The sequence below is a fragment of the Chroicocephalus ridibundus genome, chromosome 2 (genome assembly GCF_963924245.1).
Source record: "Chroicocephalus ridibundus chromosome 2, bChrRid1.1, whole genome shotgun sequence".
Taxonomy (NCBI): domain Eukaryota; kingdom Metazoa; phylum Chordata; class Aves; order Charadriiformes; family Laridae; genus Chroicocephalus; species Chroicocephalus ridibundus.
In genome coordinates, this window is record NC_086285.1 from 99,338,619 (window position 1) to 99,356,654 (window position 18,036).

At 43.2% G+C, this 18,036-nt stretch overlaps 1 protein-coding gene across 13 annotated transcripts in view; it reads left to right on the plus strand.

Moving 5' to 3' along the window:
- The window catches only part of LOC134511775 (poly(rC)-binding protein 3-like), a 538,190-nt gene that overhangs the window by 487,143 nt on the left and 33,011 nt on the right, over positions 1–18,036 (plus strand). For all 13 annotated transcript variants that reach the window (XM_063326281.1, XM_063326282.1, XM_063326286.1 and 10 more), the window contains 4 exons: positions 1,786–1,902; positions 7,235–7,366; positions 11,740–11,868; positions 14,060–14,203. In XM_063326281.1, coding sequence (XP_063182351.1) covers positions 1,786–1,902; positions 7,235–7,366; positions 11,740–11,868; positions 14,060–14,203 — 522 coding nt within the window. The remainder of the gene's footprint in view (positions 1–1,785; positions 1,903–7,234; positions 7,367–11,739; positions 11,869–14,059; positions 14,204–18,036) is intronic.

The window sequence follows — 18,036 nt, forward strand, 5'->3', positions numbered from 1 at the left end:
CCTGACAGATGTGGCAAGTTGCATGCCATCTTTATGGAATTAAATGCAACTTTGTCTTGTTCTGTCATTGAGGGTAAGTCAGAGACAACTTCTTTAGAAAAAACCTTGGTTCTGCGCCCTGCAGTTGTTAACTTCCTACACAAATATGGAGGCCACCACATAACATTTTAATTGCTATAGCTCTGCTTTGAGTGGTCATCTATTGCAGGAATAACATCTGTGAAGGCTGGTTGCCGCTGATCCAAGGTGGAGCGATCTTTCAGACAAGCTCCCATGGCTCTGGTTTCAAAGGAAGAGCTGTGCTTTGGGTGAAGGTGGCCGTAGGGCAGGCAGGCCTGCCTGCCACAGACAGATCTGCCCGGCATGGCTCCTGGTGTGCTCTCTGCTGGGCTGAGTCCCAACAGCACCGACACTGTGTGTGGTGGTTGCGGCCGGAGGTTGCCACCAGCATGAAGGAGCCCTGGGCCCTGATCTCCTTCCTGATCCAGTGCTGATGTTTGATGAGTGCTAGTCCCACTCTGGTTGGCCTGTCAGAAGTGCCTGCTGCCATTTCTTGTCATAGAATTGTAGAATGTGTTGGTTTGGAAGGGACCTTAAAGGTCATCTAGTTCCAACCCCCCTGCCATGGGCAGGGACACCTCCCACTAGACCAGGTTGCTCAAAGCCTGGCCTTGAACACCTCCAGGGATGAAGCGTCCTTATCTATGAACACTGAGTATGTCTGCCAGCCGAGTCTGTAGCAGCAAGATTTTCCGATCAGTAGCGTTGTTGGCTCAGTGGCAAGTGGCTCAACTTGCTGTTGAGCAGCAGTAAGCACATGAATAAGGGCTCAGACACACAGCACGTTGGCTGATTCCTGGCAACCCTGAAGGCAAAGGGCCAAATCAACCCAGATTATCTCATGTTTGCTACAGGCCCAGATCCTCGAGAAGGTTGGTGCCTGTGGATGTGTTGAGGCTCTGATGACTTGCATTAACACATTTCCGTGCCTGAAACCTCAGGGAAAGCATAGAATGGGTCTTACCTGAACTGGATTTGATCATTATCTACACCAAGGTCCTCTTAAATATATTTATACCTGGCTTAGGTGTTTTCTCTGCACTGCCACAGTGGTATAAAGGGGACTAAGTATACCCGAGACCTGACCAAGTATACCCATCCTGGCTTGTTTCCAAGACTATGGCTTCTAACTCCTTCCAACAGGGTCCTTGCCTTAAGGAGATAACACCGTTACTGTTGCCTGTCCTACCACTACTCCTTTAAAGGTTTTTTCATTGCGTATTAATTGACTGCCTTCACATGAGACACATCTATAAGTCACCTTCTCCACAGTGCGAAGCAATTCCCCCGCTAGATAGATCGAGCCCTGCCTTTGGGTCTCCAAACCAGGGAGGCGCAGCTTTCCTGAGAGATGTTGGTGCTCCCTGGAGACAACAACCTTGTCTGAAATTCTGCGTCTCCGTTCCTACTTAAGGTTAACCCTGCAAGAGGGAAGGGGAAAGACTTGATTATGCAATTATTCACGACTTTGATTTACAGAGGTGTTACTTGCACACGATGATGAAGGCTGTATAAGTATTTACCCAGACAGAATCCGGCTTCCCGCAGTTAGATGAATTTTTGGAGTGTGATCAGTTTATGCTGAAATTATATGATGTTGGGGCTGCAGTTGTAGTGGGGGGAATTAAATGCCACATGATATTCCTTCCCAGACTATATCCCTAATCCTACTTAGTTTGCTCCCTGGGAAGTATAAATTTGAAAAATATTTGTTCTTTTTGACAGAGTGGTGCTCGAATCAATATTTCAGAAGGCTCCTGTCCAGAGAGAATTGTGACAATAACAGGCCCAACAGATGCGATTTTTAAAGCTTTTTCTATGATTGCACTAAAATTTGAAGAGGTAAGCAAATAAAATATGGTTTTTTTGCTCTTCAAGTTGAAATACAAACACTGTTTGAATTTTCTCATGTTTGCTTTAATGTTAAATATGATTTGTTTAATGTTCTATTTAATAGCAATGAAAGTGGCTGTATTTTTATAAATGCTTTTGGCAGTAACGCTGAAGAAAAATAATGGGTCAATTTACAAGCTGTTTGATCATTTCTTTTGCTTTTTGGAGGCTTCAGGGAAAAGCAATTGCTTCTAGTAATGTGCACTAATGGTAGGAAAAATGTCTTGGAAAATTTCTGGTCCCATTGTGGGTTTGATTTGAAAAGAATAATTGCCTAACTTTTAGCTCTGCTTTTATATGATTCCATTTGGTACTGATGTAAATTTTATATATGTCAAAAGGAATATGTAACTCATTATCTGGAAAATTTTTATTTTAAAAACAAACTGTATGATTACCAATTACCAAATACCATATTTAAAGCTTGGCTTTTAAAATTAATTAAAATAAGGGCACTAAGAGTAAGTGAGGCAAGAGCTCAATTTACTGTAGAATAACCATTCTGTGCAGACGCGTACGCAGAGTGCTGGGATCTCCTCAAGTTTCATGGACCAACTACAATTAGATATGGTCACCACTTTAATGGGAAACCTCACAGAAAAGACAGCAGACTACAGAACATGAACCCTGGTCACCTAGGAGAGGTTTTAGCTCCCTCTGCTTTTGAAAGTCGTACGTCTCCTGTCCTCTCTGGAAAGACAGAGGCCCCTACAGAAGGCAGTTCGCATTCTCCTAAAGGACTGAACCACCTGCAGCAGGAGAAAGGGGCTGCGTCTTGCCATCGATGATTAAACTAGAGGGATGTGAATCCCTTTCTTAAGAGTACTTATTTCTCCAAGTCGGCGAGGTTAGTCTCCACATCTCCCCATAGCACTGGGAGATGCTGGCATTGGTGGGAAGTGTCAGCGTGTGCCTTTATTTAGCCATGGGGATTGTTCACATTTAGAGCAACAGGACTAGAAGAGAGCTTGTGGGTCATCAGATGCAGCTGTCTTCTAACATAAGCAGTATGTCTTGCGGCTTGCAACTTCACAGCATGATCAACAACTAGTTAGAATTTTTCCTGTTTCCTAATATTGGATCCACAACCTCCGTTCTCTGACAATTAGACACCTTCTTTTCACTCCTCACCTGAATTTATTCCTGAACAGTTAATGCAGCTTTGTTTCTGTGCCAGCACTGGCCATTAGTTTAAATAATTCTTGCCTTTCCATCCCTGAGGATTCCCCTCTTAGACATATTTTTAGAAACCAGTTCTATCCCCTCACACCCTTGCTTTTGCCAGAGTAAGGGACCAACCTCAGTGTTTCAGAGGATGCATTCCCCAGCCACTCTCCTGACTCTAGTAGTCCCTTTCTACCTTTTTCCTGTTACAGTTCATGTTAAATGCACATGTTAATTGTGGACAGGTTGCAAATGAAGTCCCGCGAGGTCTTATTTAATGGCGCTAACAGTCCCCTGTCCTCGTTACCGTCCTGACATATCCCTACCACTGCTGGAAAAGCCTCACCTCCTGCTTGTGTAATGTTTTGCACACAACCGTGCTGTGCCGGGCAGGATTCCCCAGCTCCTGCTCAGGTGTTTTCCGTGGGAACCTCTTTGGTCTCAGCAGACATTCCTGTCGGACCCCAAACAAATGGCCCTTTTTTTCATACTGCGAATGTTTATCCCATTTATATTTCTCTGATCCTTCATAGGTTTTCAGATCTTCCTGTGTGATATTCCAATCTTTCAACATGTTGATAAAGTACCCTGTTTTTTGTGGCATGGTACATTTTATAGGAATGCTGATTTTTTTTGTCCGTACCAGTTATTAATGAGGTAATAATGATTTTGAGGTTGAATCCTGCAAAACCACGCAAGTAGTTCTGCCCAGCCCAATATTAAAACCACCTATTGTCATCTCTTTCTCAGCTTTATCTCCTACCCATCTTGTACCAGTCCCTGTTTCTTCTAGCTCAAGAGGCAGCTTCATAGCCTCCAATCCACAGAGACCTGGAGAGAGCAGTCTTTCTGCTTCCTGCACGCAAACCATGTTCTACTTAAGGCCTTATCCTGAAAAATGCAAAGAGAATCATTAACAGACATAATCCCTGCCAGTTCCCACCAAAACGAGTACCCAGTGGAAATAACATTACATTTCTCATAAAGACATTGAATACTGCACAGCATGGGATCCCCACCCCACCACCCAACACGACGTTTTTGAAAGTGCTATAACTAGCAATAGGCAAAGAAATCTGAAATTCAGGCATCTGACTGGATTTTATGCTTATTTACCCTTGTAGGTTTTAGAGGGTAGTCTGGACTTTTCATGTGGATATTATGGCACTCCCTGCAGATTATATATTCTGAAATATCTGTATTGAGATTTAATATAATTGGCTTCTGGTATATTAAAAAGAAGAGCGGTAAAGAAAAATGTCTCATACAATCGGTTAGGTTTCCTGTAATTATTCCTGTTCAATAAAATGAGGTAACTGTAGCACTTTGGAGGCAAAATAAAGTACTGTTTCAGATATTATGAAGGAGCTAGCAACCAAATGTTATTTTTCACGCTTATCTTTCTGTTGGAGATTTCTTCAGCCATTTCAAAAATGGAAAATCCCAGAACAGACAGTGCCTGGCCCAGCTCTGGTTCTCGCAGCTACCTTCAAGCAGAACAAAAAAAGATGCAGGTGTGAGGCTGCAGCTTTGAGGGATTGTTTTGGTATTTGTTTTGCATGCCCACGTGAAGCATTTTGACAGGAAGCCCTTGAACCCTGAATTTCAACCCTACAGCTATATAGCTGGGGATAAGCAGGTCTAGGAAGACATGGGAGCCCTGGAATGCTTTTCTAACGTTAGCAAAAATCTCAAAATGCGTCAGACAGAAAAAAACGAAGATCTGGAGGAGTGTTCTCTGTGAGGTTGCTCCGCAGCCTTGTATCACTCTGCTTTGACAACCTTCCTAATCAAAGTTGATTTTCTAGCAGCCTGATGATGAATGTACAAGCTAGGTAGGTAATTACATAAACAACTAAAGTATTCACCATAGAGGAAAAAGAGAGTTGTTAAAAAAATGGCACTAACCCAGGCAGACCACTGCTGGAGAGGACAATTTAGAGCAGTCATTTCCAGACTGGAGGCTGAGACCCAAGAAATGCAGCTGTAATTTCACTGGTGAGTGGGGCGGCTCTGGTTTTGGGTATAAATATGCATAATCTACTGGAAGCAAGTGGTAGTTAAGTGCTGGAAAACCAGCAGGCAGAGCTCAGCGGTCAGACTTTCTCCAAAGAAATAAGTTTGGCAAAATTTTTGTTCATTTGCAAACGCTTATGAAGAAATTACTCAGCTTTAGAAATAAGGAGGACATAAAGGCAAGGTGACAAAAGCAGCTGAGATGATGCCTTTTTGACAAATACTAACTCCTGCTGCTACAACTAAGGTAAATCTTGTGGGTGGTCATTACCAAGTGAGGAGCCGCCTCACAGACTTGTCGTACTTGCTGTGAATATTGGCGGGTTTAACGTTTCATTTAGAAACCAGGAAAGAAGAATTTTGATACGTTTTTCCCCGGAGGTTTGGTAGGTTTCTGAGCTGCCAGGCTTGTGTGCCTTGGGAAGCCTTAGACACTGTGACTCTGGGGTGCCAGGAGCTAAGGATGCTGCAAGGTTTCAACACTGGGAGCTGGTTCTCCCACCACTTCCAGCTCCCAGTCGACCCATGCTGGCCGAGCAGCAGCCCGGGCAAGTGGGCAGAAAGCCATGCAAGCTCCAGCTCTAGTGTCTGCCAGAGCCCCGAGGAAATGGATGCAGTGCCACAGGCAGTAAGAGGGGAAAGAAACAGGAATCTCCCAGTTTGAAAGACGGCTGTTCCATGAGAAAGTTCCCAGCCAACCCTACTTGGGAGCCTGCAGTTTTGGAGGGGATTTCTCTCCATTCATTTCTCTTTTGTTGTGTTTTTAAGCTGGAATGGTACCGCTACAGGTGTGCTGATGAGCCTGCATTTTTATGTTTTGCTCTTTTTAAACGATGAGGAAAAAATAAAGAGAATAGTGGCTTCCAATTTTTGTGAAGTGCTTTTGAAAGCGATAAGTGCAGTGAAAGCTTTCAGGACAGGCCAGATATGCTATGGAAGTGGGAGACATTATCAGGGTTCTGCTGGGTGGCTGAAGAGGGGTTCTTTACCTACATGTGGATGATCGTGTGCCTCCACCTGACAGAAACATGACAGAGTGAGATGGCATCATCCGGCTGAAAAATCGGCATGACTTGGGGTTTATTTCAGATACATGGGTGCTGCAAAAATCAGTTATCCCTTTCACTTCATTTTGGATTGCAATCTCTCACTGACATGGGCACTAAACAAAATATGAGTTACTGGCTGGCAGAGGAATGATTTGATAGCTGTCTTGTGGCGTGCAGCAATGCCTCATTCTGTTCAGGATTTTTTTCTCTTCTTTGAAGCCAAGCAAGGTCGCACGGAGCCATTTATTGGATGCAAGAATGCTGCCGTCAGAAATGCAGAGGTGCTGTAGGAATCAGTGCTGGGGTCACTGAGCTTCCATGCCGGTTCAGCAAGGCATGCAGAGTTGTTTAAAGTACTTTTTCTCTTTTTTTTTTTTTTTTTTTTTAATTTGAGGTCCTGACCACACAGTATAGGCAATTTATTTATTTTTTTAACAAGCAGTAGTGTTGATAAGCAAGAATGTAGGGAATCACATCAGTTCTGTCTGCTGGAACTCTTGTTGCATCATAAATGAGTTAAATGAATATGAAATGCATGTTTGCCCTCATTCCTGCCCGAATCTTTTTGGGTAGCGTTTCCGTGAAGGGTGTAATAGCTGTGCCGTGCCACCTCACAGATGGATAAGATGGTCCTTTCCGCTCACAGCTCGTGTTAGCAAATTGAGATTCTCACGAGCTGTTGGACAGGTGCCCTGCAGCTTGTGGCTTTTCTTTGCCATCCTAAGAGCTCGCAACAGCATCCCATCGATCAGGGGGAAGATAAGCTTTATCCTTTCCTCTGTGATAAAGACTTTAGAGGGATTGTTTTGTCTTGCCTGGAAGATTTTGAACAAACGAAATACATTTAAAACAGTGTAAACCTTGCAACAAGTAGTATATTGAAATGCTCATGAGAACGTACAGTGTAGTCTCATTGGATAATGAGGTACATGGACACGGGTTACATTACTCCCTAGGTCTCCAGGAACAGCTCGAGTGTTTACTCCGAGCCCTTCAGTGCTTTCCAGGAATGACAGATCCTCCACTAATTCTCACTGACATTGTGATTGCAGGACATAAACACTTCAATGACAAACAGCACGGTGACAAGCAAACCCCCGGTAACGCTGCGGCTCGTCGTCCCGGCAAGTCAGTGTGGATCCCTTATAGGAAAAGGAGGTTCCAAAATCAAGGAAATCAGGGAGGTAAGTTTTGGGATGTCTGCCAGGAACCCTGGCTAGCTCGGTGTCCTACCGCAGCCGTTTAAAACAGTGTGCCCTGCCAGCATCATCCATGGCGCTTCGCTCATCGCACAAACAGGAGCATGGGCTGTTCAGCCTGGAGAAGAGAAGGTGCCGGGGAGACCTTATAGCAGCCTTCCAGTACCTGAAGGGGGCCTACAGGAGAGATGGGGAGGGACTCTTCATCAGGGAGTGTAATGACAGGACGTGGGGTAACAGTTTCAAACTGAAAGAGGGGAGATTTATATTGGATATTAGGAAGAAATTCTTTACTGTGAGGGTGGTGAGACACTGGAACAGGTTGCCCAGGGAAGCTGTGGATGCCCCATCCCTGGCAGTGTTCAAGGCCAGGCTGGATGGGGCTTTGAGCAGCCTGGTCTAGTGGGAGGTGTCCCTGCCCATGGCAGGGGGGCTGGAACTAGATGACCTTTAAGGTCCCTTCCAACCCACACCATTCCGTGATTCTGTGTGCTGAGTGAAAAGCCTGGAAAAGCCTTGCTCTGGGGGAAGCAGGGGTCCAGAACAGCTGTACCCTTCTACCTTCCTTGAAGCTAAAGACCGTATGTGAACTAAAGAAACAGCTTTACAAGGTATTAGTCTTTGAGGCACAATTTAGCAAAGCAACAGTTTAGTGACAGAAATGGCTCGTCTGGTTTCTCTTCAGGCACAGTCCCCTTCCCAGCAGTATTCAGGTGATCCTGAGTCGGACCATCGCAGCCATTTCCAAATTAGATACCACCCTTGCAGCTAGAGAAAGACCTGTAGAGAAAGTAGCAATGGGGAGTCCAGTTTAGTGGACCAAATGCTTGATCTGCTTTTTAGAAACATTTGATTTTCATACTCCTTTCCTGTATTAGATCTCCCTAATCTCACTGTGCCACAGGTAACTTGATTTCTTGTATTCCAAACACGTATTGATTTTTTTTTAATCCAGACTTTATCTAAAGATATTCATTCAAAGTGCTGTGCTAGCGGCCACTTTTTCCTCTAACCTGTAAAAAATGCAATAATCATCATATGGTGCCAGTTTTAATTCTTCTGTGCATGACTGTAACAAAATAGCAGATGCCAAGCCAAGGATCCAATGTTTGTAATCAGTCAAACAAGAAAATTAGGTACGTGCTTAGTTGTGTTGAGAAAATCTGAATAGAACATTTAAGAAAAATGGATTTTTATTCTGGAGAAAGCAACAGTACTCCTTCTACATTTGTATTCATCCCAACATGGGATGAGATGTTGAATGTCAAGATAACATGCTGATCCTTTTTTTTCATTTGACCATGTCAAAACAGAAGCTTTTGACAGGTTCTACCAAATTGAAACTTCCTTTTTTATCTAAAATGTAGATTCAAGACAGTAGGTTTAATTAAGCTTTTAAGTTTCATTTCAAACGTGAAAAAAAGTTATCAGATGTTTTTCTGCCAAAGATAATTTGACCAAATGTCAAGTAGGAGTGGAGAATGCTTTGATCAAAATTATATGTCCAGACTTTGCTATGAAATGTTAGTTTATGGTAGCCTTGGAAGGAAAGGTAAGCACAGGGAACAGTCAGGGGTCTTATCCTGTTGACTTACAAGTTCTTCCAAATTATTTCGTTTGGATTCAAATTTGATTGTCCCAGGAGCTTTTAAGAAAGTTCCCTCTGAAGACTGCCGCTGAAAGGGTCTTTTCTTTCCTTGCGAACAGGGAAGTAAAAGCAGCGTGTACGGCTTCCAGTAGCTGACAGAGCTGCCAAAAGCCGTTTCAGAGTTTGGCAAGCAAACAGCTTGTTGTTCTTCCATGTGCCTCTTGCTTTGTAAACTGTGTTCATGAAAACACGCATAGGCCATAGGCCGTAAACTCACAGAAAAACAATTCCAAGCCCTGACATTTGAAGGGGTCTCTGCGCTTGATGAGACCTGCAAATAAAAGGCAATTACAAATCAGATATTTTTTTTTCCCTTGGAATGCTGTTGCTTTATTTTTCATCGAAGAGTCTGGGAGCTATGCCTCTCAGTAGTCCTTGTGGTCAAACCAGCTCTTGAGATGTGGGAGAAAGGACTTATTTGATGATACTGAGGGGAAGAAAACATTATTTCTGTGCAGATGTTAGGGTCATAGGAAACCCTCCCTCTTTTTTTCTTTAATCCCTAAAAAAGCTTTGTCAGAGGACTTTGTATGGATGGGAGAAGACACTTGTGTGTTGAAGTACATTTCCTGGATGGAAGGAAGGTGTTCATTTTGCCTTATGCATGGGCCATTTCTGGCTTAGATTTTCGATGGCCACCGGACTGTCGGTGTTTGCAGCCATTCATGTCTGGGTGAATGAGAAAGCCAAGCCACGCTCTTGCCCGAGCAGGCAGCAGGCGAAGCCAGGCTAAAGCCTTTCCACTGGAGAAGGCAGAGCTATTGTCAGAGCACACGGTCGAAGGCGACTTCAGCCATGAGACATGATTTCTCTTGGTCCTCCAGATCTTGTAGTTGTCCATGAGAACTGTCAGGCAGCTGGAATCCAGCTCATTTCTTAGTTGTGTTAAAATAGGAGCAAGTGTGAGTGTGAACCTTGTGCTGGTGAGTGCTTAGCTCCAGGTTTTACAGCTGTCAATACCTTGGATTTTATCTTAAATACCAGTAACCTCATCCAGAGCACTGAGTAGGTGCATTTAGGACATAGGTTTTTAAAGGTGAGATTGGTCTGTGTACATTAAATGACTGAAGTGATTATTCTGGTGAGCATAGTTTCAGAAGCAATTACCTACTAGTCTACTACAAGGAAGTAAGAGGATAGTGTTTGGCCAAATAGGTGTTTCGATAAGGCTAATGTAGCGAGAAGTCACACTGCCCGTTTTCTTAAGCATAAGGGTGATCAACAAAATACTGCTCGTTTTTAAGTTGCTGGATTATGACCATAGTCAAAGAATAAACAAGATCGGCAGTGGAAGCAAATGCATAAATAACTGCAGTATTTGGCAGAGTGTTTTGTGCTAGATGTACGGATACCCAGAACCGTACGTTAGATGGCAAACATGATCAAACAGAAAAAAAGGAGGATCCATCTCGAGATGAAGTCTAATTTCATCATCACTCAACACACTGAGCAGCAATTGCACGAGGGATGGTCTTTTGTGTTCAGTCATGTACCCAGGAACAACATGTAGGGTCGCTGTACTATTTTCAAGATAAGATTACCAAAAAAAAAAAAGAAAGAAAAGAAAAGAAAAGCATGGCTGATTGATCAAATTATGGCAAAATTCCAAAGCCTATTACAGAGCAAAGAATTGATATTCTGGCCTTAAACAGCACTGGTGAACAGAAGATGCAATCAGTAATTTAATCAGTCTTTGGAAAGAAGAATAACATGTGTTGTATGTGACCAGCAGGAAAACAAATTAACTCCTTGCAGACTGACACAAAGTCAATGGTTACTGAAAATACTTTTTTTCAAAAGCCCGAAATATTGCATTGCAGTAACAGTCAGGAGTAGATTTTGTTTGTAATATGTGAAAGTGTTAACTCAACATGAAATGCCTGGGGTTCTTTCTGTTGACTGAAGGGCCCTTTCAAGATGTTTGTGAAATAGTACCAGGATTGGTTTAGCCTCATGTGTTTTTTCTTTCATTGTTTTGTTTGCTTTTTTTTTTTGTTACCTAAGATACATTAGTGCTAAGATCAAATTAAAAACAAAAACAAAACAAAACAAAACACAAAACAAACAAAAAAATAGCTCATTACCTCCTTGGGTTCATTAATGAGTTGGTGATGTGCATATATTTAATCAACACTAATTATAATTTAGAAGTGCTTCTGTACCATCGTGAGATATTCCAGAGGACAAGGCAGCCCCGGATTTCATCCAGAGACACAAGTCAGCCATCTGTGGAGTAAAGAACCATTTATCTGCCACTCATTTGATTAGCAGACCTTCTTCAGTTATCAGCACTTTTTTCCCTTTGTTTTTTTTTTTTTTTAATTATTGAAAAGTACTTCATTTCACCTTTTTCATTTTTCGGTCGGCATTGCAACTGTCTGTCTCTGAGGGGGTTAAAAGAGTTGTCCTGAAATTCAGGTCACAATTTGATTCCTTAACAGCTACTGAGGACTAATCTTCCTAGGATGGGTGGGAGTGTTTGCAAATTGGCTTGGACAGGCAAATCCATGTCCTGCCAGACCCTAATTATCCTGTCTGGGCACGAATTTGCATACGCACTCTATCATGTATCTAGCAAAGAAAAGACAAAATAGTTTAGAGGCCCCTCCAACACATCAGGACATCACTGGGTTTCGAGAGGCACCTGACTGGCCTTCTGAGGGGTTACCTGCCCGACGGTGACGCTCTCTTTGCTTTGTCTCTGCTCAAGTCCACAGGAGCCCAGGTGCAGGTCGCGGGGGACATGTTGCCAAACTCCACGGAGCGCGCAGTCACTATATCCGGCACCCCCGACGCCATCATCCAATGCGTGAAACAAATATGCGTGGTTATGCTGGAGGTGAGTGAGTGCTTGGCTTTACCACCCCTCGCTCGGGAGATGCTCAGACACACAGTTTTCAAGTGCCCTGGGTTCCCCAGAGGTGCCACCTGCCCTTCCCGTGCCAGGGATTTCAAGAGGGCTCTGTTAGACTGTGCCTTTCCTGGTGCTTGAGAGCCTCTTGCAGAAGGGTTTAGCCATCAAAGACCAGGGCTATCATGACACTGTCAAATAATAAACCACGTCCAGCGTGGAGCTGCAGCCTGTTCGGAGAGAAAAGCATTTTATTCTGATGCAGAATAGGTCAGAAACCATCTAGATCTTGTTTTAAATAGAAGTAATCTGACTAGCGTAATTCAGATGCATCAGGACTTTTTGCTTCCTTAGATCCAGGTCATTGCATAAGGCCAGAATGTTTCATTTGGACGGCTTTATTTTAGCTCTTAGATTAAATGATACAAAATTAATTCATATAAAAATCTGGGCATTTCAACCCTCGCTGAAAATTCCCATAATTTCATGCAAGTGCCTTTCTCAACTGATTAAGTTGAATGGAAGTTTGAAAAAAAATATTTCAGCAAATCAAAATGAAATATTTTGTAACTATAATTTTTGACAAGGAACATGAAACATCTCTGCTTTTATCGCATTTTCTGCTGGAAAATTTTCTGTGTTTTTTTTGGTTTGGTTTGGATTTTTACTTAAGTCTAATAGAGGGCTGTGTCATTATGATCTCTGACACCCTCCCGTTCTGTTATTCTTTAAAAAGGTGAGGAACAGTGGAGAGTTTAGACAGCACAATGGCTATTGACTCTTCAAAAGTGTGCATTGGATCGAAATGACACTCAGCCTTTGCATCAAAAAGTCACACCGCATAAAAATTAATAAATCCCATGTTTTACTGGGGAAAAGTGACTCTTGCTTTATTTTGTTTTCACTACTGTGAGGAAGGAATTTTTTTATAAAATGCAAGAGAACAGAAAGAAAATATTAAAAAAATTATTTTCTATTAATAATATTTATTTTAATAATAATTTGTTAGAGATTGAGTACATGATGGCAATAGTTATCAGCTCTGTGAATACAGTCTATAATCTATTGTCCAAGTGACATTCGTGGAATAAATAGTGATTTGCTAAAGATGAGAAGCCACTTCTCAAAAGATACACAGTCCTATTTTCCCGTAGGTAGAGCCACTTTTTAAATAACTAGTTTGGACATTGTAAGTACTTGATTTTAATGTGAAATCACAAGCAGCACTAAGACGACACTGGCTCAACTGCAGTTTGCTTCTTCAAACTTCATCCAACACATTCATTCAAAAACGAATGTGCTCTAATTTGCCGCATATATTTAATTTGGCAACAAAGACTTTCGTTGACATGAAATAGCTAATTATATGACATTAATTAGCGGAAGTGATATTATTGTCACCTTCTTTAGTTGTAGTTAATGCACTGAAACCGGGGCACCATTCTGCTGGGTGTTGCACAGACAGTTTGAAGCCTTTTTTACAGGGAGGTGCTTGTGCCTTATTTAGGAGGACAAAGTTAGCCTGGGTCAGGGGTTTTCCCGTGGGGTCCTTGCCTTGGGCTACAGGGAACAAACTCTCTTCCCATGCGTTATGAAGGCTGTGGTTATGCTCCTGCTGTAGCCCGGAGGTTTTTTCTCCAGCCTTCCAGGTCAGTCAGACAAAGGCAGGATCAGGCTGGTCATTTGCAATCGAACGGATGACTTAATTGAGTTGGTAAAACAAGAAACCTTGATGTACAGCGCTGTGGGAAAGATCGATAAGCAGGAGACGTGCTCTGTCTTAACAAAGTGAGGGCGCAGGCCGGATTCTCCCAAAACATTGACAAATTGCAAAAATCGTGCCCATGTTTCCTGAAATGCCTTGACATGCTTTATGAAGCTTCATAGCTTCATCCGACGATGGCGGTAATGAAGCCGTGAGTGCCAGCACTGCCTGTTTCGGCTGTGCGGGTGGAACCTCAGCTCTTGCCTTTGAAGCCCAGACAGGCGGCCTCCAACCTGCTTTTGGGCTGATGGGGTGGAGGGCAGGGTGGTGTGGGCTGGGCTGGGTTAGCTGCACGCCCTGTTGTCTGAGGTGACCGAGATAAGGAGTGATTTATTAATTTATTTTTTTATTTATTTTTTGAATACGAGTTCTGCTTCATTCTGCATTTTGATCGCTCTGTGTTTTTGTCTGCAGTCCCCACCCAAAGGTGCCACCATCCCCTACCGTCCCAAACCTGCCTCTGCACCTATCATTTTTGCAGGTGGCCAGGTAAGAGCAGACACCATTTTGGCTTCAGCTGGAAACCACACCGTCTTGGCCCAACCTCAGCCAGCGCCTGTTAGTTTTCAACATTTACTCTTTTTTGCCTGGTATAGTATTGATGTGCTTTGTCCACTCTTGTGTGCTTACAGTTTGCAGGAAAGGAGAACACTGCATTGCAAACTTGACACAAACTTGCGATGACTGGTATTTTACCAAGATTTAAAATTAACTGCGGTAATTAAGAAAAGTTTGCCCTTCTGCAAAATGAGAGGTGTTCAGATCGGATGCTCCCTGAATGGGACAAAACTGCTGCTTGTGGGGGTTGTTTTTTCACTCTTAATTTGCAGCTACACTAGCAGCACAAGCAGTTTTGTCAACTTTTCAGAGATGATCAAACAGCAGGTTGTCTCTGCTCATGAAAGACATACATTTTCTTCCATAGTTTTCATATTTTTTAGGACAAAATAGTGCATTTTTCAGTGAAAATTTTCATGCATGTAATTTATGCTGCTTATAGTCCCTCAGGACCAAGTAGTGATGGGGTTCTGAGGTTGCAGGAGCTACAGACATGCAAGTGTAGACCTTCCTAACCACGACCTGCAACAGCCTGATGGATAACACAGAGATTTCCTGTTTCTTCTTATATAGTGAAGTTTTGACGATTCCCCCTACATCTTAAGCTTTATTAGTCAGGGTTCTCATCTGCCTTTGAACCCCATGTCCGGTGTGGCTCTTCCTCATCTTTTGATAATGCTTGGAAATGAGTCTGCAGGAATTCGCTCTGCCATCACCTGTTGCAGGGGGAATGCAGTTTTAGTAAGTGATGAGCCAGCAGTGAACACAGCTGATGTGCACCCTAAAAACACCACAGGAGGCTCAGAGCAGCACTGCCCACATAGGTGTAAAGGTGGAGTGAGATGCTGCAAGCCCTGCCCAACTCAAGGGGAAACTGATCTCCTAAATCTGGCCTAGAGGAAGGCAGCCATCTCTCTACCTATGTGAAGCCTCTCTGGCAGTAAGGGACCCCCGCCCAGCCAAATCTTTTCCCCTAGATGACAGCAAGAGCCTTTTCTTAAGCAGTTACCCAGTGGGAAGAGCCACTCACCTACATGGTGGAACATCTGCAGGCAGGTCCTGCTTCCCTTCCAGGTCATCACCCTGTTTGTGGGGTGTGGGCTGCTGGCACAGCAGCCCTAGAGACCGTGTCTCACCCCAGTAGGCAATTCAGAGGTCATATGAGAAGCTGGACACAGGGTTCCTGGTGGGTCCAGAGGGGCAGAAGGTGCTGCTTGTACTGTTGGTGGTATGGCAACCCACACCGCCCCAATCTGCCAGTTTGTAAGGAAGCTCCTGCACATCTCAAGTATACATCAAAGTGCCACTGCTTCTTACAGGCCTTTGTAATGAGCTTTCTCTGAATTTTTGTCTCAGAGTTTTACCTTCTACTCTGTAATGATACGTTGTGATGTATCTCCAGATTTTCATAATCTGGATGTAGTAGTTCCTGGTGTTCAAGCCTACCGCTCTCAGCTGTCTTCAAAATAAGAAAACTGCTTCCTTAGTGACCAAAGCTGAGCTGAAATTTAAAATAATTTTCCAGAAATTGGTCTACGACTGAAAGTTCAGAATAATTTACTCCATATATATGTATTAAGTTTACACTGCAGTGCTTTCCTTTAAGACATATGTGTGTATATATGGAGCAGCCTGTGTTACCAGTATTGTAATTGCCACTACCTTCAAAGACTGTCTCTGTATATGATTACTCAAAAACATTGAAACTGTTTGCTGGAGTGCTCTGAGCATTTTGTATAAATAATCGAGAATGTCCTATTTTAAGGTCTAATAGCTTGTCATCTTCAGTTTTATCAGTTAAAAAAGTGTTCTCACTTTTCTAATGCAACCTTGTTGATGTGAGAAAGAGCGTAAGAGACAGACACTTTCTGTGTGCTTTGAATTTGGTCTCTGACTAAGGAAACTTCTTAAGAAAATTCCTAAGGAGTGTTTGGGAGTCAGTATGGAAAGACATTTTACGTTTCATATGTGGAAATTAATACAGAAAATAAAATTTTATCAGCAGTGTTAATTCCACCCAACATTTGGGCTACACTATCAGAAGTTATTTTTCCATTCTAAATGACGTCATGGCTATCTTGAAAGTTTTTGGTTTGTTTAATGCTTATATGTGAAGCAACGCTAGCAAAACTAAATTTCTGGTTTTCCTTAACAAGTTGGGGTTCTTCTGCTTTAAGTATTGTTTTAAACTGTCTTGTGCTTCTTGAATACTGCATTGCATGACAGAACTAAAAGGAAGCTGGACACTGTCCTGCCCTGCTCTGCCCCTTACCAACATTTAGCATATGCAGTGGTTAAAAAAGAAAGAAAGAAATCCAGCACTTCTGCCTGATGGAAACAAATTGGAAATTTCTACCTACTGTGCTAGATTGCTGTTTAGACAGGTACTTGTAGGGTACAGTTTTGCTTTACGTCCCGCAGCAGTTTTATGGTTTAAATTGAGGAAGATTTGTAGACCAGGTCATTCCTGCTGTTACTAATGTCAGTACATCAGTAGGAAAGTTGCCCTTGACTTCGATGGAAGCAGACACATAGCTCTTGTCCTTGGGGAAACGTTACAGTACAGATGTCTCAGTAGCGTCTACCAGGCTTGGGCTTGGCATGCTTCAGCCACAGAGGGCACAGTTCCTCTGCTAAGAGGTAAAGCAGTCAAAGACAGTTTTTCTCAACCTAAATCGATCAAATGACCTGTTGGGAGCCTAAAAGTGAAAAGCTTTTTTTTTTACTGGGAAAGAAAATTCAAGACCCATCCGGTCCATGTTGCTTTGACAGTTTTCATTGACAACCGGGTTTGCTGGTGATTTTTTTTGCGGTGGTTTCTTGCTGGTTTGCAGACCACTGCTTGGGAAGCACCCATGTAAAAGATGTTCTCTCAGCTGGGTTTGAAGTAAAGCCAAGATGAGAAAGGACAGTTGTGATCCAGCATAGAGGCTCAGAGACCAAAGCATGGTTTCCAAACCCACTGTTTGCTCATGGACCTGAGCCCCCGCCCAGCACCATTTACACCTGTAACCTCCCTGTGTCTGCTCCTGTGCTTGGCTATTCACAGAGCCATTCAGCAAAGCAGCATAATGTTTGCTTAAGGTTGTCCTCATTTGGTAAAATGCTTAAAGACATGCTTTGCTTGCTTGAATATGTGCTTGCGTAAGAGCCGCTGACAGCAGTGATCCCCTGTTTTGGTGAACTGGAACCTTTTCTTGTCATTTGACATGCTGAGAGAGTTGGGGTTGTTCAGCCTGGAGAAGAGAAGGCTCCGGGGAGACCTTATAGCAGCCTTCCAGTACCTAAAGGGGGCCTACAGGAAGGATGGGGAGGGACTCTTTATCAGGGAGCATAGTGATAGGTCAAGGGGTAACAGTTTCAAACTGAAAGAGGGGGGATTTATATTGGGTATTAGGAAGAAATTAATCACTGTGAGGCTGGTGAGGCACTGGAACAGGTTGCCCAGGGAAGTTGTGGATGCCCCATCCCTGGAAGTGTTCAAGGCCAGGCTGGATGGGGCTTTGAGCAGCCTGGTCTAGCGGGAGGTGTCCCTGCCCATGGCAGGGCGGCTGGAACTAGATGGTCTTTAAGGTCCCTTCCAACCCGAACCATTCTATGATTCTATGATTTATAAACCATCCATAATGGCCGTCCCCTGTAGATGCACGTGAGTATGTGTGCCTGTGATGATCCCGTTGAGCCCAGTCACACACACTTCTGCCTGAAAACTGCTCATGTGCATAATGTTTGCTGGATAGCAGCCTTGCTTTATAACTAATTTAAAAACTAAATGAAATGTTTCTTCTCCGGAAGGAAAGTTCTGCTGCAGAAATGTGCATTAGGCAGTTTGG